Below are 21012 nucleotides of genomic sequence, written 5' to 3'. Positions count from 1 at the left end.
AATGTTTCCAATCATTTTGAGATTTTACTATGCAATGTCAAAAAAAAAAAACAATCCTACTTTCAATGTCTTTGCATTTTTAAGACTTTTGAACAATTTATTTAAGACGTTTTAATACCAATTAAGGCCTTATTTTTAATTTAATAAATTCAGCACCTTTAAAGACTTTAAAGACACACTGGAACCCTGTCTTAGCTACAATCCAGTTCATCAAGATACAATAAAAACTAATTGTACTTTTTTTTTGTTCAGAGACAATTTTTAAAGATAAGACTGTAAGACAGTATAATACAACATACTTACCCGCAGTATGTCAGTTTTCAGCTGCAGTTCACTGGACGGTGCGGAGTGCATGAGGCCCAGCAGCGTTCCCATGTCGTCATCTCCGCTGGGCGATAGGACGAGCTGCTGGATGATGAGCAGGGCGTGTTCCCGACACTGACGGTACTTCACGATGTTGTGGACGCAGCGAGCGCCACCAAACTCCCTGAACAGAGCTGGAAGACAGAAACAAAAGAGGAACAGATATTAAGTCTTTGCACATCGTAAAGGGCTAGTTTTTAATAGTATTTGCAAATCGCAGTAGTGCTCCATGGTCACAAAATGTCAAAAAATAGTCACTGTGTGGGGCTCTGCAAAAGCCCTGCTTTGTGTGTGTGTCTGTGAAAGGCAGACAGACATGGAAGAGAGCGGGAGAGACAAAACTCCAGTGTCTTAAAAAAAATAACAAAACAATTTATACTCGATGCTCATGATATAGTCATTTCATACAACACACATAACCTATGCTGTCTAACTAACTAAAGTCAGATGCTCCAACCACAAAATATTCGGCATTTTAAATGCATTGATATATTTAAAAAAATGTTTTAGTGCATGGAAGATTTTTGGGATGGACAGTGGAGACGTTTATTACGCTGCAGGAAAGGTTAAGGAAGTGTCCATGGACATTTTTTAAAACATTCTCACACATATTTTGCTGTAAATCTCCTTTAAAACCTCCATTATAACGGTCTGATGTTTATAGCTAAAATCATCAAAGCTAAAAACCTTTAGTCTCCTTTAAATATTTCATCACATGACTGTTGTAAAGGTAATCGACATTAACGATTAAAAATTAGTTCCTTGTGATTTTGGCGATCTTATCTGATGAACCTAAATTTAAAAATTCTATCTGTTTGCTGATGCCCCTGAACTTTTCCTGCTGCGTTCTTGTCATCTGTGTGACGCACAGAATTTCACTCTACTGCTTAGCACTAATTGCCTCTCGAGATAAGACTGCCATCCGAGAGCCTCGTGCACAGAATGAAATGTAATCAATGTGTCGGAGAGGAGGCCCACAAACACACATATCATCCCGTTTCTCTGACGAAAGCAACCAGTCACCATCAAGGTCGAAGAGAGCTGTCGGTGTGCTGCCTGCTGGTTATCTTTGTGATTCACTGCATTTCTATAGCTGACTGAGACACACACGCACGCACGCACGCACGCACGCACGCACACGCACACGCACACACACACACACACACACACACACACAGGGTCAATAAGAGATGGAGAGATTCAAAAGGAGAGGGAGATTTAAGGAAACGTAACAAGATACTTTATTGATCCCCAGAGGAAAATTCCCTTTTCCCTTCACCTTAACAAAGAGGTCAGAGGTCAGGGGTCAGTAGCTCTGGATTTGGTGGTGGGAAATAAGTGTCTTGCTCAAGGACACTTCAGTAAGGTTGATACATGCAGACACAAACGGGCATTTTTTTCACATTCAAGGTTAAATCTTCAGGCCAAAAAGTGCAATTTGTGTATCGTCAGTAATTCTGACAGTGTGTGTCCTTCAGTGGTCCAGCTCAACATCCTGCTTTAAACAAGCCTCCTGCAGCTGCACGGTGGCTTTGTGTTCGGTTTAAATGGCCTGTAATCCAGCGTACTGTACTTTTAGACGAGAGGACGAATAATGCAAGATGCAAGGTGCAAAATGTCAATATAAAATAATACAAACAAATAGACTAAAAAAAAACAACACAAGCAAATAAAGGTAAAAAACACAAATAAAAGAAATAAAACATAAATAAAAGAAATAGAAAGAAATACAGTGATGAAAGAAGAAATGCCTCTGACCATGTCCCGGAGGCATAAAAAATAAAGCTAAATTGGGGAGTTCCCGATCTAATTCAAGCCTGGAAAATAATAAGAAATCACAGCCCGTCCCGAACCCAGCGGATCAGGTCGAACCGAATCAGGGTCGTGCAGTTTATTTTCTTATTGTTTCTATTTATCAAATTAAGACTTAAATTTTAAGTTCAGACATTATAACTGAGAAGGAGATCTGAAAGTTAATTATTAAGCAGCATGAAGTCCTGCTGTTTCCTGACCTTGTATTAATCTATTAGGGAGGGTCATTACTGTCATCACATAATTAAAAAAGATATCCTCTGCCAGGATTTATTTTGTGATTTAAGACCTCTTTTAGCACCATCAATCCTCCACTGTATGGCATAATGTGCACGTGCCAGAAAGAGAGAGAGAGAGTGTGTGTGTGTGTGTGTGTGTTTACCTGCATTAGTGTTGGTGGTGTTGGAGCCCTGCAGGAGCACCGTCAGTGTCTCCATCACCAGCCAGGCCAACTGCTTCTGCTCCTCTGCCACCGTGTTGTTTTTACAGTCAGCTGGAGAGCGAGAGAGAGGAGACGTTACCATGAGACGACCTCTGTTTTTATTCTTACTGCCGTTCTATTTTTCTTTCGAGTCTCTTCCTGAAATATTTTACAGAACTGTTACATGTGCACTTTGTCTCTCACAAATTGATTTATGTGTTATACCATAAACTGCCGTCCAGAAAGAAAAAAATAAACATTAGACGACATCATGACTGCATTAAATGCACACAGTGAGAAAATGACACAAATTACATGATAAAGAACATGCTTCATAATGAGGCCATAACACAATAAAAAACAGAATTTAACTTTAATTTAAATCCATTTTATGTTTGGTCAATTATGATATACACCTCCATTTCCGATTAATAAATTCTCTTTGGACAAATGCCGCTGTGGCAAGAAAAGTTGTTACAAAAAAATAAAGGAGTTTTGATAAATGCTGCATCCTGTCAGAGTCTGACAGAGAACAGATAACCGCAGAGTAGCACCTCACCTTGGTCATTATTGTGTGGTTGTTGCTGCGTGGCCGGGTCTTTGAGCAAGGCAGCGTACTTGTGCAGCAGGTTGACCAGCACCTCCAGCAGGCCGACCTCCCGCAGCACGTCGCTGAACACCGGGTCGTGCCTGGCCAGCTTCAGCAGCGTCCTGACGGCCGTGATGCTGCAGGCGTGCGACGTGCTGGATTTGAGCAGCACGCTGACGCTGAACAGCTCTTTGCACGGCACGTAGTTGAGGCTGAAGACGACAAACTCCAGCAGCTCAAAGTACTTGGTCTGGGCCTCGGGGAGCTTGGCCACACGCTCTGCAAACTGCGACAGGGTGTGCTGCGACTCCAGGATGAAGTAGTTGGCGGGCTCGGCTGAGTAGATGTTTCCGATGGCGTCCAGCAGCATTGAGGCCAGGCGGCTTGTTTTAGCTCTCAAGAAGGCGTTCTGCAGCACCGAGAAGGCCTGGATGTTACGCACTGTGTGGCCTGCAGGAGAGGAGATGAAGGTTGGTTATCATGACAAAACAAATGTGAATTACTGATCACAAAGTTACATGAAATTAATTTTTAATGATCCCAATTGAGTAGCAAAAAGTAACTGCAAATTAAATTGTGTAAAAAGAATTTAAAAAATTGACCCAGCAGCACGTCAGTCCAGCGCAGCAGGGATGCATAATAAAGGTTGCATAATAAAGTTCAAATTTTGCATACAGTTTTAAACGCTTTAAAATCAAAGCATCACTAAAATGTAGGCTTGCCCCTTTAAAGTCTGAGATTTGAATCATCAGTTGTGGCTGTTCAAACCTAAAAACTTTATATGAAAAAAAAAACAAAACAAAACATGCCGTAATTTATTCATATTTAAAACGAATGCAATAGTTTAAGTTGTCACATTGATATTTAAGTTGTGTTGATAGATTCATGATGTCGAGTTATGCTTTGAGAATCACGGAAAAAAGTATTCCACCTTTAAAACTGCCCAGAGCTTTTAAGCAGTATTGTAAATAAATTATGTTTTTCTCAGCTATAGCTGTAACTCACACTTCTGACCGTTTCTTTTTTTAAAATAATTTTTATTTAAACATCAATGCACAATTTAAATTGCAATTTTCATGTTAGGAGCTGACAGAATTGCATTTGACTGGCATCATAGCATCTATGATTTGATGTGACAAATTTATTGATTGATGGACGTTTCTGTGAATCATCGCTGAATATTGACGCTGAATGATGATGATTGCGCCCGTCTGATGTCATTGAAACCCCGAACAAACAGCTTGAAGAAATGAATGAAAAGACTCACTGGAGGGAGCATCACTCTGCTTTGAATCCTTTATGAATTAAGTGTTATGATGCTTATTTTTTAGTAAAAGTAGCAAGACACAAAAAGAATCAAACATCAACAGAGTGGACACATAGAAGCTGATCTGACCCACATATACTATTTTTTTTTGCCTTTCAACCTCCTCGGACGTCTGTAAACCGACAGCAAATATTTGACACACTCCTGATGTGACATAAGACGAAAAAATGCCTCTAAGGTGCATGAAACCTAAAGAGCAGCTACTGCAGTAGGAGCAACGCTGAGAACAATGATGTTATGCAAACGTGCTGCTGGTAAGGAGATGAACTCTGTATCATTTTACAACTTTTCACAGTATTTAGTGCAGTATTTGTTCAAAAAAGGAAACCTAAACCCCAGTTACAGGCTCTAACCTGCAAACCAAACAAAAAGTTGATCTAATTTGCTTCTAAAGGGCAGCGTAAGTAAGCCAGGAGAAAGTTAGCAGAGTGGTTGCACCATCAGAGGTTTGGGGATAAATTATTTTCAAATAGCTTTATTGGCCACATTAGTTGGATACACACAAAAAAACCTTCAATTGACAAAAATAAGCACACAAAGCTGGGCTCCAATTTTTAGTGGATTAGTCAAATATTTCATGACCTTGGTCGACTAACATGATTTCAGTCAGTTCATAGTTTTGTGTGGTCGTGTTGTGAGTAAGAATTTCCCTACTGTTAGTCATTGCTAAAGTATTATAATCACATCACACAAAAGAGCTTTTATTAAGCAAGGAATTTCTACCTCAGATTTTTTTTTTTAATGACTCCAATGTCAAAAACTACATTTTGAAATATTAATGCAAAATCCCTTTTGTTTTTCATACATATTTTATATTTTTAATAAAAGTTTCCACTTTGCTTTGACAATTTGGTATTTGAAAATTAAGGCATTAAGACAGAAAATTCCTTACTTGACGTCAAAATTCACTTCAGTCCTGTAGAAGTTACGTTTTTAAAAAATGTAATAGGTGGTGCAAGAGCATGACGGATGTTATCTTTGAACTACGTTATACACACGAGCTGACCTCCATTTTGGGGTTGAGTATCCAACTGCTATGACACGCACACGTAGAAACACATACACGAAAAGTGACACTGACATGTGTCCCCACACATATCAAAACACACACACAGCCGTGAAGTGAATGTGGCGGGCTAATTAGGCGTGTAAGCGGACCCTCACACCATGATGGCTTCTGGTAATGACTTTGCACACAGCTGGAGCTGTCATTAGGTGGGTAAACACAAGTGTGTGTTAGAGCGAGTGTCTCTGTGTGCTGGTGTGTGTGTGTGTGTGTGTGTGGTGAAACAGGCAGCAGAGCTCGGCGGTGTTCGTGCCAGGGTGTACGAGGTTAGAAAGCTAACACTTTTTGTGTTTGTGCCTGTGTGTGTGTGTGTGTGTGTGTGTGTGTGTGTGTGTGTGTTTTCAACTGGAAACTGTGTTTTACCATGAGGCAGAGGTGACAGGCCAAGTTATAACGACGTACAGCTCAGAGAAATGTGAAAATCTGTCATCATCGTGTGCGCTTCCAACACAAGCAAAGCTGGAATTAAACATAATCAGGCCAAAGAAAAAGTAGCAGAGAAAAACATCATATTTGTAATTTATCTCACTGAAAACAGGAGCTGCTGGTGTAAAGCTGCCAAGATCTGTAGTTTGTTTGTGTTATTGTGTTATTTTGGTCAATCTGAATTTATCCTTTTAACCCAAAAATCACACAATAACAAAAACTAAGTGACTGAGGCAGCTGTGGACCAGCAGCTCTGTTCTTCAGTGAGATCAAATACAAATATGATTCTTTTTTCTATTTTTTTGTTTTTTCTATGTTAATTTTTAGTTAATGTTTTTGTCAGTGGAGTCTGGCATTGAAGATTTAAGAAATAAGTTTCCTTTTAGTTCAGCTCCACATCACAGGTTCACATCAAGGTTGTCTGTTTGGAAAGTACTGGACAGACGAGTGGATAAATGAGATTTACTGCACGAGTTGTTTGACAGATTGTTAAACGGTAAATGCTGTTTACATGACCCACATTAAATTCAGATTATTGTCGTATTTGGAATAAAAGGGGAACACTGGTGTGCATGTTACAGAAGCCACTGTCCTCTGTCAAATAAAGCAAAAATGCCCAAAAATTAAGTTTACATCTGTTCCAAAAACCGCTCCAATTCAAATAGCCCATAATTATTCGAATTTCCTTCAATGCACCCAAATTAAAGACTTCTATCAACGATGTTGAAGCACTGACAAAAAAACAAACAACAACATTTTGTTACTCGAGAGCAAAAGTATACTCAGAATACTCTTTTTTTCATTTTTGAAATTAAAAATGGAGAGATGTAAAACTGAATATATTTTTTTTAATTTCAATATAATTTCTGTCTTTTGGTTTTGTGGATTTTTTTAATACTTAAAATTAAAGATTAAAAGATGGAAAACTATGAAAATGTTTTTTTTAATTGAAAATAATTGTCTGTCTATTGGTATTTATAGTGGGTTTTTTTTCAAATACTTGATATTAAGGATGAAAAGGTGTAAAAGTATGAAAATAGTTTCTCTCATTTGGTAGTTTGTAGTGTTGATATTTAGAACATGTCACGCTTCAGTATTGTGCACATCATTTTGACAGGGTTTCTTCTTATTTATGGCTGTTTATATGTCTTTTTTAAAAATGTATCTTTATGGGTCTATTTTTTTCTTTGCATATGTATTTGAACAAAATATGATAATAATGTTCAGCTCGTTTCTTTTAAGACAGACTGTTAAAAAGCAGACAGAAGGTGAAGGCAGACAGGTTGCATCAGAGGTTAACGTGTAGCTCCAGACAATTCTCTAAACCACTAAAGCATCTCTGGACTCTGGAGAGCGCATTTGTATGCAGGAGGCTGCAGGCATTCATCTCCAGCAGTGTGACAGGCGGCAGAGTTGCCATGGTGTCTGTCAACAGGTTAAGCTGACTGGAATCAGCCAAGCATCAAAGTCATTTCAGGGATTAAGATCTGAGGGGGAGATGCAGCGGCCCGGGTCTACATGAAAACTTTTCCACATGTAATTCCTCTCTTGTTTCAGGGCTTTGGGCAAACGCAGTTGGTGGGATTGTGTAGATTTAAGAAGCGAGTCTGTGATCAGAAAATCACTGGGCTGTAACGCGGATGGGGGAGGGAGAGAGCATCTTTACTCCCTAAATATTTAACGTCAAAGTGTCCCTGAATCCAACTTTAGACGATGACAGTGGATGATCATTTCAGTAAAGAGGCACTTTACCAAAATGGGTGTTTTGGTGGTTTTCTCTGTTGCTTTTTTTTTTGCTGTTTTTCAAAGATCCGACACCTCCTTCTCCTCATCCCGTCTTCTCTGACAAATTTAGAGATGGTTTCTCAGCAACCATATTTCAGACTGAAAATATAAATCTTTATAAACTGATATAAAAATAAACTTATTATAATCTCATTGGAAAAAGGAAACATTTCCCAAAACAGCTTGGTATTGCACTTTTTAGCAAGTTATATAAAAGAGTGTAATAAAAGGAGCACAGCTGACTGAGCTGAGATGTTGCATGCAACATGCAATGAATAAAAGATCACAGGAAAATCCGAAAAGAAGAAGTGAGATGACTGTCTGTCAGGTTTGCCCTTTTTTAACTTAATTAAATTAAGCACACTCCACTCAGATCAGTCAGAGATTTCTCTTTACGCAGTGTGGCAATTAGAAGGAAGTGGCTGCAACAGACAGATGACATAATGTTTTGTTTCGTATATCTGGGATAAAATAAAAAGAAACTGATCAAGGTCAGATACCTTTCAATTATGTTGTTAATTTTTTTTTCTGTTTTTGCCAGCAGTTTTTTAAAATGTCACTTCTGTCCCAGGACTGCCAAATCAAAGGACATGATCAGTGCATCGATATGTTCTTTACTCTTCAGACTGGCTTGAAGCAGCTAATGAATTTTTGAGGAGTAACTAGCCATAGCTGCCAACACACCTTTCCCAGAAGACTGCGGGAGAACAAAGCCGGGCAGCAGGAAGGGGGCTCCAGTCGTCAGGCCGGCGGGTTTCAGCTCCGTCACCCCGTAAGTGGTCAGACAGGTGACCAGGTTAACCAGGTCCTTCAGTGCATCTTTTGATTCATCCTCTTTGGCCTGTTCCAGTCTGGATTCAGACAGAGAAGCATTTTTAAATGTTCATACAACATACTGAACAATCACAGCGTGAGAGCTGTAGGAATGAAGCTGTACCTGAGCATGAGGTCGCAGAGGAAGGCGTAACCCTGGCACATTCGAAAATCGTCCAGCAGGGTCTGTGAAACGTCGCTGGAGTCCTTGAGGAAGCAGGAGAGGCCGGCGAACATCTCTACAATCTCCAGCGGTGACAGATCATCCGACTGCTGCATGTTCTGAACGCACGTGCCGAGGCATTCCTTCTCTGTAGATGGAGGGGATGAAGAAGAGGAACAATCAGTGAATTAATCATCAAATTTGACAACAGAAAGTGTTGTGTAACCATTTGAAAACCAAACACCTTTTAATTATGAAGCATATTTGCTTCATGCTTACTTTGATTAACGTTCTATAAAAAGGAAATGTGTCAGGTGGAAAAAAATAAGCAGCTCCGGCATATTTCTCTGCGCATGTCCACCAGTATAATGGTCTTTAGGACACAGTAATATGCCTTGTTCATCTTATTCCACATTCACCCCTGAATTAAAACACTCGCTTCCACAAATAGATTTCCTTTTTTTGTTGAACCGTTCATTAGGGGAGCTGTTGGAATATATATGCCATTCGGTTATTGCACAACACTCTCGGATCGCAGAGCATACTCTCAGGCACAGCTGGAGCAGCAGAACATCAGGCAAATTTAAGTAAAAATTAACCATTCATTCTTTAAGGTCTAAAAGTCTGCTTTCCCTAACAAACAGCTGCTCCTCTCATCCGTTGATCTGATCAGCTCTGAAGGGATGACAGACTAGTTACCCACTCCATGAATCACAAACTGCTGCTGAAGGAAAAAAAAACTCGCTTTGCCTGTGTTGCGTTCATGGACTTACAAAAACCTCTGAAATTAGAGAGGGGACAACAATGCATTTAAAGGATGTACTCGAAAAAATAACCCAAAAGTTTACTGTTCTGATCAGGTTTGACCAGATTATTGTCGACCCACCAACGGATCCTTATGTGCATTTTTTTCCACCCACAGATACACAGACATGAGAACACTTGCATATACCATGTATGTATTTGACCACGACATGAACTATTTGTAAACCTTTCTATTATTAGTGTCACAGCAAAATGTGTAACCCCAAAGGGGTTTAAAAATTTAATTTACCCAAACGACAAACTATAAACTTTTAAATTATTTAAAAATGTCAGTAAAAAACTATTTTTTATGTTTTGCCTTTCTTTCAGTGCATTACTTGTTACTTAGTTGCAAGACAGATGTTTGTTTTACATGCGCTTCCTTGTTGGATCCACAGATTCAAGGTTATAGCTCCTCTATGCAGATTAATCTACATTTTCCATTTTTTTTAATGTGGCTTAAGGCCTGTTGGATAAACTGCAGATGTGGTTTGGATAATAGGGTCTTTAGTGTCTTGTGTGGGCTCACATACACAGTTTGTCCACCCACATTTAAACCAACTGGGATGCATGTGTGATTAACACCCACACATACACAGACATGAGAACATTTGCATATACCATGTATGTATTTGACCACGTTGACGCTGAGGCCGTGTCTGGAGATGGTGGTGAGCACCTCCCCCGCGCTCCTCCTCCAGGGCAGGTTGTGGGGGGGACACCAGGAGGTGATGGCACTGAACAGCAGCTGGAGGTCGTCCTTTTGGGCCAGCTCCTCCGCCGGAGACACAAAGGTGCACAGCTTCACCAGGATCTGCACAGAGTGGAAAGCAGGGGTGTAGTTCTATTTGTTCAAGTACAGCAGCACACCTAAGAAAAGTGCACATGTGTACACACCCACGGTTAAAATGTGGCTCAGTTCACAGGTTATGAAACCACTGGTCCTACAGTGGCAAGTTTACATACATTTGTCGACTATAACTATAAAATTAAATGATGTTTTAGTGCCTTTACATCATGGCTTGTGCTGTATCTCTAGTATTTTATTTTCTACTCTTTTATCATGTTTTACTACTTTCTAGTTGTTTTGTACCTTGGTTTTAGGACTGTTCAGCACTTTGGTCAATTCCGGTTGTTTTTAACGTTCTATATAAATAAAACCGACATTGACATGACTTGTTAACAGTAAGCAGATATAGACTGGGAAAAATGATTTAATTCACTGTGCTGCTCAAAGACTATCACAGGCAGCTATGGGCAACTTATAAGGTGGAATTTTTTATCTCATATTATGCAGTTTATGGGTTTAAGTTTTGAATCAGTCAACACACCTTCAGTGTCAATATAACTTTTACCATTCCATTGGTTTTTATTGTACCTCCTGCATGACACTTTGGTGATCACTGGATCTTCAAGCCCATAAAAAAATGTATGTAAATTACAACCAGTTAATGCAGACTGCAAATATTCTATTTCTACTTGGAGAAAAAATTGCGGAGCATTGCTCTGGTGAGCTCCTGCAGCACTACATCCCTGATCTAAAGGGCAGGAAATTGACTCCGGCCGAAGGCACTGGCCTGGAAATGTGCTAATAAAACCACTGCTGGAAAATACAGCCAGTCGCACAGTCAAGCTCAAAGTCATTGACGACGGAGATACAAGATTGTTTGTTACATGTGCCCTTTGTAACTGGCATTATTAATTTGTGTAAATGCAGAAAATTCAGAGACTATGTTCATAAAGGAAGTAACACGTCAGGCAGAATTTCCCACCATGATTACAGTAACGGATCCATCAATCCTTAAATATCACCGCACATGTGGCTTTAAAGCATCAACTAAATCAATAACCTGCTAATAATGTGCTGATGCAGAGAAGAAAAGATTCTCCAAATGCTTTATAATACTTGTGTTTCTGCTGAATTGACAAAAAAGGATTCGCTTTGTCTCCGCAGTAAAATATGGTTTTCTACATCATGACATCATTCTTAAACTCTTATAAAACTTTTTATTTTTTTCCTTTTTTTTATTAAATGGCTTTTTATTACAGGTTTTTTTGCTGTTATTGTTCTCTCTTCTTCGATTTATACTTCCATTAATTTGCTCACTCTCATATTTTTAGTTACCGTCTCTTTTTATTGTTTCCATTTTTTAATGCATTAAACTTATTACAATCTTTTTTTTAAGTGCATAAAGCACATTGTAAACTTGTTTTTGAATAATGCAATACAAATAAACTTTTAATATTATTAAACATTATTATTAAAATGGCAAAAAAAAGGCAGAAAAACGCTATGTCTATATTTTTTGACAATGTTTTATCAATATTGGTCTTCTCTCTTCAAACTACACAAGGTAAATAAAATGTCACACTTTTTTTCTGTGTCTTTAAAATAGTATATAAAACAATAAATTCTTTTTTTAAACTAAGTCCTTTAAAACAAAGGTAACTGGTAGTTTTGGTAGTAGAGACGGAAGAAGAAACTATGAATTCACAAGTGTGAAATTCCAATATCGATACCCACACCAATACCAATAGTAATGTTAAAATAACATTAAGACCAATGCCTAATACAAAACTGATTTTTTCTGCTGTTGCTGTCATTTATTTTTCATAAAGAAAAGAAAAAGAAATAAAAATCACCAGTATCTGATAAGCTACTGATTAAAAATATGTCTATATATCTTTGCAAAGACATGCATATCTGCATTGCTGAGTTGTCTATTTCTCCTCTTATCCAAAATATGAGATGCAGGGTTTGACTGCTGCTCACTGAAAACAAACCACATGTGCACACTGCACCTGTTTCTCTCTTACGTCAAGCAAGAGTCGCGTCCAGCAACCAGTGGCTTCTTCTCCCCCTCAGCGGCTTGGGATGCTAGCTACTGTTGTCTGACGGCAAATAACTGACACAATTTTAAGGTAGTGCAAAAATGATGTGACCCGACAGACAAACATCAGCTCCAGCCATCTTTGAATCCTATTTACTGGTAGGCTGATGACAATCGACACGGCGAATATCATCCGATAAACTGTCTGATTGTCTCGTTACCTGGACGAAGACTTTCTGGAGCAGCGCCCTGCGGTCGGCCAGGGGCAGCTCCGGCTGGGTGTGGCCCTGCCCTGGAGTCTTTTCTTGGGTGGGTGGCGGCGGCGGTGGCGGCGGCTGAGTGGGGCCTGGGGGGGCTTCGGCCATGTGCGGCAGGTCAAAGAACAGGTAGAGGCATTTGACCAGCGTGGAAGGTACGGACATGGTCGTCATGCAGTCCACCGTTTTCTGGTGGAGGAGATGAGAAGGAAAAGAGAACAAAACAGATTGTTAATTATAAATGAGAAACTCATTTCAGAAAAGAGCTCGGAAAGATCTAAAGGAATATGGGCGCCAGAATTTTGTTTGTAGCACTTTCACATGCATTATCGTTATGATTCAACTGGAATTGAATTGTTAAATCTTAGCCAGCCTTAACTGCACAACATCTACTGAATACATAAAGATGAAAAATGCTTTTGTTTTGATAACTGGGTATTTTTTTTGCTGCTGTGTTATGATTCATGGTTGCGTTTCTGTGAGGAAAAAAACGGCACGAGTGGCTGTGAGGGCTTTATGTGTGTGTTTGTTGTGTGTTATTGTGTGTGTGTGTGTGTGTTATCGTGGCAAGCAAAATGACTGGAGAAAGAGACGGGGTTTGTGCTCAGTGAGGCGGATGATTCAGATAATGAAACGCTGCCTCCTACACACACACACACACACACACACACACACACACACACACACACAGAGCAAAGAAGCTCACCCTGACAAATGATCTTGTTCCTTCTGAGCTCTCTTATAAGACAATCACCACACACACACACACACACACACACACAGACACACACACACACACAGTGGCTGGTTGAGACGACCCTCCCATTTACTTCAGCTCTGCCCGCACCACAGGGAGAAGGTGGACACTCGAGAATGAAAAACGGAGCACAACAGGCACACACACTCAGTCAGTCCCTCAGCTGATCGATGGAGAGAAGGAGTTGGGGAGGGGGAGAGAGAAAAAAAGACATTGACAGTGGAAGCAGGTCTACAAGGAAGCTTTAGTTAATAGTGAGTCTGTATGATGGAAAGTACATCCAGTGAGTGAGGTTGAGTGTGTGTGTGTGTGTGTGTGTGTGTGTGTGTGTGTGTGTGTGTGTGTGTGTGTGTGTGTGTGTGTGTACAGGCTGTGACAGACAGATTGGCCCTGCTGCAGCTTTAAGGTCAAGGTTACTTGGAGCAGTCAATCACAGAGAAAACCAGAGAGGCAAAGACTTTTCCATGTTGTGAGTGTGTGTGTAAGTGAGAGAGAGAAATCACTTTAACGCTGACTGTTCAAGGCGGGAATGTTGTGCCGTTGTAGCTTGTTTAAAGGCACGTGATCCTGAGCATGTGTGTAAGTCAGATGCAGGTCAGGAATTGAAGAATGCCAGTTGGAAATTGCTGGGAATGGAGGAAAGTAAATACAATAAAGCCGTTAGTAGGGTACACACTATAAGATAATCGGGCTGATTTTGGGCTCGATTCCCCCCTCCCGACCAAAGTCTGCTGGTTCTAAAGATTGTCTTGCTAATTTTTCCTGTGGTGTGAGGTGATTTATGAGTGACTTTACCCTCCCTGATCGGCTCAGAAGACGATCAGGCCCATCAGGAGGCAAGCTGACTGAAGACTGAAGCAAAACATACAGGAGACATGGCAACGGTGATGGACGTGAAGCATAAAGTGAGACGGACCTCAGAAGCGGAGGACCAACTTGTTGATTTGTGGCTACAATACGAGTGTTTGTACAACGTGTCCTGTAAAAGGCGGGTTCGCGACGAGGAAACGTTTAGATCTAAATTCATGACAAACTGATATTCTCCCAAACTATAAAGGTAATTTACCCCAAAACCCACGTCCACAGCATGCTAGTCTGTCCATCTGCATGGAAAATGTCAGATGTGCATGGACGGGCTAAAACCTGCCTCACAGGATCCCCATGAAGGTCTGCGTGTGCTGGCGTGACCTTACTTTGGCTGTAAGGACACTCTTGACCCTTGGCCCTTTGGAACGCCGGTATGCTATGTAATTTTAATTATGTAATTTTGACAGCGTTGATTGTTTCAGTGTAAAAAAAAGTCTTTGTTGCAGCAGTGTGGAGGAATCTCTGTAAAAAGGGCTTTAGATAAGACGGAGAGAGGGAGAGAGAAAGGCACAACGAGAGAGTAAGAGGAAGCCCGTCAAAAATCTAGTGTTTGTTTCAAAGACAGAGACGAGCACAGAGCGTGAAGGGCATCCTATAAAAGCAGAAGACGGCGTCGAGGTAGAGAGGCAACGCTACAAACACAAATACTGCTGTTTTATCATCTGAGGGAGGAGGCAGGAGGCGAGAGAGAGGGAGAGAGGGAGAGAGAGGGCGGCATTAAAGGCAGAGGAGGGTGACGTCAGGTTTATGGGAGGCCAGCTGCCAGGAGAGTCCTTTGTTTTACTGTCTGAGACACCAGAGGAAAGGAATACAAATCCATTAAACCCAGTCACTCTTTCACACAAACACACAAACACACACACAAACAGGACTGTGAGCCACCGTGCTCGATGGTAGGTCGTTCTTTTTCCTGTCAGTTTGTGTGATATCAGAGAGTATAAAGAAACTGTTGCCTGACTGTCAGAATGACTCACAGGCAGGTTGGGATTTTGGCAGCACTGTGCGCACCCCTACCAAAAAAAAAGCAGCCCCTCATTACTCTAAATGAGGCCGCTGTGTTGGCACTGCATGTACGTCCAGCAGAAAACACAAGGTAGTCAACCAGAAATGCTCACTGTTTTTTCATTGTACTGTTTACATGACAAAACATTAAGGACGATAACGAACCATCTGCACGTTAAACTGTTCGTGGAACATTTCAGCAGCAAATATCTGCACATTAGGCTCATTTCACCATCTAGATCTAAGCCATCCTGTTCGATAACATTTGGAGAGTCTAAAGGGGACACAAGATTAGATTTTTTAAACCGCCATTCAAGCCAGCAAAGCGCTAAACTGTTCCTCCAACGGTGGAAGTTACCCGCTCTCTTTGCTTCATACACCCATGAGCAGCTCTCAAAAGAATGAACAAGGCCCTGCCTCCATGGCTGTATCCAGATTTTCTTAAAGCATCCATACCGCGGTGTGGCACAAATATTAACTTTATTTGCATCTTTCTGCTGCACAGACGGCCTAGTTTTATCTGAGGACCGCTTTTAGTCAATGCACTACTTCTTATTATGAAATCTTTTGCATTTGTCGTTCTAAAAAATCTCCTGGTGGAAAAAGGCTCTTGCACACAGGAAATGATCCATGTAGCATTTACGGCAGCTGCAATTGAATTATGTTTGGAATAAAATGAGCACGCTGGGTAGCAGCATATCTCATTTCATCTGTGATACATGGCAGCAGCAGCCTGGATGGCACAAAAGGGGGGCTGACATCTGATCGTCACCAGTTCAAACGCTCAAGTTCTGAGCTTTTGAAGATGAATAATGAGCTGGGAAGTTTTGTGTATATGTTTGTTTTCTTTTTAATGAGCCGACTGTGTGAGAGTTGTTGAAATAAAAGCTGGGATGTTGTTAATTCTCGCGTTGAGACTTGTGTGCCTCATTTTATAACTAACATCAAGGTTGTTTAGAGATAGGCACTTAAACCCAGAGGAGCTCTATTAAACACTTCTCAGGTTCAACAAATGAAATACAAGTAAAAATGTGGCATGTCTCCTACCATAAAATACGTTAGAGTCAATATGGCTTCACTTAGAACTTACAGGATGCTTTAACCACATAAAATGAACAAGAATGTCTTTTACAAAGGCTGAATGGACAATAAAGCTGAACCTCTAGTAGAAAAGAAATGTAATTTCACTGACATGCGAGTGGTTAAATCCTGGAGTGTTTGCTGCGGGCACCGCAAGGCCACTAGAGACAAGTATGAGTTAAAGCAAAAAGAGAAACTGGGAGAATAAATCTTATTCCCTGACAGTTAAGGATTTGCTTTCTGCATGCGTACAAGCCTGAGTGTGTGTATTTTTGAACTGAACACAGTAAGCAGCGGCACTTTAATGTCTCCCCTTGAGGCATTTATCCTTCAACTTTTCTGCATTCATACTGCAGAGAACACTGTTTTTAACACAATGCAGCAAAACAAACATTTCTCTCAAACTTTTGCATGTATTTCTTTTCACAAACGTCCTTTTAAAAGTGTACATAGCAGTGTTTGGGTAAATCTATAGTGAAAGCCCTCTGCAGTGGTATGTGTATGTTTGGACAAAAATAGGAAGAGCAGAGTGGATTTAAGTGGTTTTAAAACATGTCTGCAGAAGGAAAGAGGAAGCGTCTGACTCGACAACAACAACGGTGCATTTCTGATGTGCAACAGAGCAGGAAAAGCAGCCAGCCGGCCAGCTGACAGCGATGCTCCCCGCAAGACCTCCAGAGGAATGCGGGCCGAAAAGTTCAAAAGACGTCTGCTGGCCGCGGTGCAAGAGCACAGACACAGAGCGAGACAAGACCTGAATGTCTAACCTTTAATCCAGAAACCTAACAGGCTGCTATATTAAGATTCTGAATTATGTGGAGTCATGTTTCGTGGTTATTAGATTAAAGACACACAAATTCTATTTTGATCTTGATCTCACTACATGCAATTATGAAAATATGATGAAAATGCTGCTCATGTGAGATAACTTGCTCACTAATAATTTTTCCATAAAATATGGCAATCTTTGATAAACTATATGAAGAATCTCTCATCCCACATGATTTAATAATGGCCTGCATGATTTCCCCGTTTTCACCACACTTGTGTTATGATAGATCATGCTGTTATGGTTAATGTTTTCCTGTCTCCCATCATTTTTTTCCTTTTGTTGTATTGTTTTACTTAATGTAATTAGTTTGCATTTTTATATGAATGGTTACGTGCAATTATATTTTATTGTCTTTTAATTTGTTCAGCGGTTACTGTAAGCAGCGGTTACTGTCAGAGACACCAGCGGAGAATGAGAGCGGAGCTAAGATTCAGAGACATCGGCAGACACATCGGCGGAGAACAAGAGCAGAGCGGACATTCGGAGACAACAGCGGAGACACCGGAGGACAATGAGAGCGGAGCGGATCAGTCAGCATCAGTAACTCATCCCCAACTTTCTCTTTCAGTCCGAAGCGCCGTCAGGTGTCATGGTGCAGGCTGGTCAGCAGGTCAACGATAACAAACAACAGGGGCGCTGAGTTTATGATTATTTCTCTATTTGTTTATTTGTTATTTTGAAGGCAGAACACGAAGAAAGGGCGCTAACGAGTGCAGAGAATTATTATCTTTTTTTTTGGGGGGGGGGGGGGATTGAGCCGCGACCAGCAGCACCCCTCCAGAGTGTGGCAGAGGTGACCTCCTATATCACCTATGCCAAGGGCCTTGAACAGTTTATTTTCTTCATGTTCACTGATGATCTAAATAAGTCGCTAAATGTTTCTCCTACGCCACTGAGAGGCCCAAAAAGCCGCTAGATGGCGATCAAGTTGGCACGTTAGTAGTCCTCTCCTCCCATCACCCTGGGACCTTAGATCGTCTTGTTCGTTTGTTTTTGGACGTGGAAATGTTGTTTTAAATACATTTATCCAGAACAGTGTCCCCTACACTACAGTGACAACACTGATAGATGGAAAATCAGAGTTAAAAAAATTTAAAGAAACAATGGGTAAACCCTGCTGCTGACTGATGACATGTTGTGGACTGATCTAGCAGTGCAGCAGCTTGACATGCACCATAATGCAGTGTGTGTAGTACTGGTGGAGCGAAACCATGGGCAAAACAGGCAAAATCAAAACAATTTATGCTCATATATTATCGGCCAAAAATGTTATTATCAGAATTATCGGTATGACGTCATAAGTCCCATAATCAGTCGATAATTATCACGCATCCCTAGTTTGTTGAGCTACTGTTGTTGACAGTGCCACTGGCAACTTACTCCATCACCTCAGCAGAAAACGTGTGCAGCAACCAAGCGTGTATGCAATTACGGTCCCCAGATTCAAGGCATACAACAACTAGTACCATCAGTGAAACAGTGAAGTAAAAAAATTCAGATGTCGCTTAAAGAGGCATGAGCTTGAGGCACTGCAATAACAATCTACCAGTTGCAAGGACATGATCTCAATACAGAGAAGTAGAAGAGCTCTAAATTAGAGGTACTTGGGCAAAAACATTCATGACATTATGCAAATACAAAAAAGGCTTGCTTCTTACTACTGCAATAGAGTATCTTCGAGATATCTCTTTGAATACTTGTGTTGTTGAAACATGCTGTTTCATGTATTTGGATTCCTTCATATATCGTACAGTTTTGTGGTCTTGAGGAAACTCCATAGTAATTAAAGCCTTCAGTACACAGATGATGACAATAAAGCGTTTAAATATCTAATGCAATCCTGACAGTAAAATAAACCATTATAACACCAAAAAAATTATAAAAGTAGAAATGAAGATAATGTCATATACTGTGAAAAGCATCAGAATCTTAAAATACAGTACAATACAGAGTTTTAATAACACCACCGAGCATTAATTAAGGAACAAACATCATCTCCTTAGTACAGTAAAGCAGATTTAACAAATGACTGTGGAGAATAAGCTGAGATGGGTCAGGTGGGGATTTTTACTCGTACTCAAGAGCCTGTTTCTCTCGGTTCTTACAGAGGCTGATGCTATTTTCTGCTCGCTGATCAAAGAGGGGAGATGCAAATGGGTCAAAAGAGAGACAGAGAAAACCTCTGTTTTTACAAGATGTTTCCTCTGATTTCATCTTGCATCTATGCTCACGTGCATGAGGGCAATCCTTACCAAAAAAAAAAAAGCATACAGACGTAAAATAGATGTACAAACATGGAGCAAAAACAGGACATTGTGATGCAAATGAGTTTGGTGTTTTTCAACCAACCTGTCCGGAGGAGGCCAGCAGGTTAATGGTGGTCAGAAGCATCCAGCCACGACTCGCCTCCTCGCTCTGGTTCACCTCCAGGAACTGGACTATGGCTCGGCTGGCCGCCTCTGGAGGAGCAAACACACACATGAAGATACAGATAACCAGATGGAAAGTGACAGCTCATTGTGGCAGGCAGATGGGCCGCTGGAACAATGATCAGTTATGCAACGAATAAATCATCTTTGTGAATGTGACATGTGTCTTGTCTACAACCCACTTCTGCAGGAGAAAAAGCACATATCATGAAGATGTTATCAGCAGCGCATGTCGTTACGTGATGTTCTAGATTATATCCTGTCTGAAATGTTTGTTCTGTTGTTTTATGCACAGTGAAGAAACCAGTCTTTTATAGATGAGTAAGATAAGTATATTTTCAATTATGCACACAGATCTGGTGACATGCACTGCATGTTTTAAGAAAACAGTGTGGAAAAAAGGCAACTGACAGCACCAGTAGCTTGTGGACACTGAAACCATTAAATAAACCAGTTTGCAGCTGCTGAACACCTCTATGTTAACTAGCCAAGTTAGCTGATTTCTTAGTGCAATTACAAATAGTTGTACTCCCATGTGAAGCTGGCTTTTTCACAATTTTATATTCATATTTTAAGGAAGAGACATTTAACTAATGATTCAGAATCTCAAGATTTACGAAGATATAATAATTGTTGTGATAGGAGCAAAAGCTGCAGGGTGCATCTGCAGTAATTTACCACATAAACAAAGATTAAGGAAAGTGATCAAACTGTCAGCAATTAACAAAATATTTAGGATGTTCCAGTCTGTCTTTAGTGGCAGCCACGAAGGCTCTGATTGGCTGAATTCTGCACTCAGTCCTTTTTGTGCCTGGACATCTCTTCTCCTGGCAAACTGCTGCTGTGGTAGCTTGTGCTAACACGGATCTGGATCTGAATCTGAAAACCCAGCCCTTGCTGGACAACATTCCCTGATGTTTAACTTTTAAGATGCTGGCCGTGCTGGTGTTTTTGTTGCTGCTGTTTACACGCCTCCTGATCTTGTTGTTTTTAAGAATAGTTGTTTTCATGTTTGAAGACAGATCTCAAGGTTCATTTATTGTCATTGTACAACACAGTTGCACGATGAAGTAAGTTGTTTTATTTATTGTTTCTTTTTTATCAGACACAAAATGTAGGAGATGTCCTTTTTTTTTTACCTTGACGTGTTTCGACTGACAGCTGCAGCCTTACTCAGAAGCATCACCTGACCGCTGTGACAGAGACCATCAGACGGCGGGGGGCGTGGTCAGCCGGATAGACCTGTCAGGTCCGTCAGGCTGACCACGCCTGGGAATAGCAGCTGATAAGGACACGTCACAGCGGTCAGGTGACGCTTCTGAGGACTGCTGCAGCTGTCAGTCGAAACATGTCAAGTTAAAAAACATCTCCTCCTTTTTTGTCTGATA

At 40.6% G+C, this 21012-nt stretch overlaps 1 protein-coding gene across 1 annotated transcript in view; it reads right to left on the bottom strand.

The window, feature by feature from the left end:
• Positions 1-21012, bottom strand: part of wdfy3 (WD repeat and FYVE domain containing 3) — a 125606-nt gene that overhangs the window by 85223 nt on the left and 19371 nt on the right. The window contains 8 exon segments of the mRNA XM_042488045.1: positions 304-497; positions 2558-2668; positions 3156-3635; positions 8474-8640; positions 8727-8913; positions 10191-10383; positions 12622-12846; positions 19545-19654. Of these exon segments, the coding sequence (XP_042343979.1) occupies positions 304-497; positions 2558-2668; positions 3156-3635; positions 8474-8640; positions 8727-8913; positions 10191-10383; positions 12622-12846; positions 19545-19654 (1667 nt within the window).

This window comes from Plectropomus leopardus, chromosome 6 (genome assembly GCF_008729295.1).
Source record: "Plectropomus leopardus isolate mb chromosome 6, YSFRI_Pleo_2.0, whole genome shotgun sequence".
In the NCBI taxonomy this organism is placed as follows: Eukaryota; Metazoa; Chordata; class Actinopteri; order Perciformes; family Serranidae; genus Plectropomus; species Plectropomus leopardus.
The sequence above is the reverse complement of the archived record's forward strand: the minus strand, read 5'-3'. Positions and strand labels throughout refer to the sequence as shown.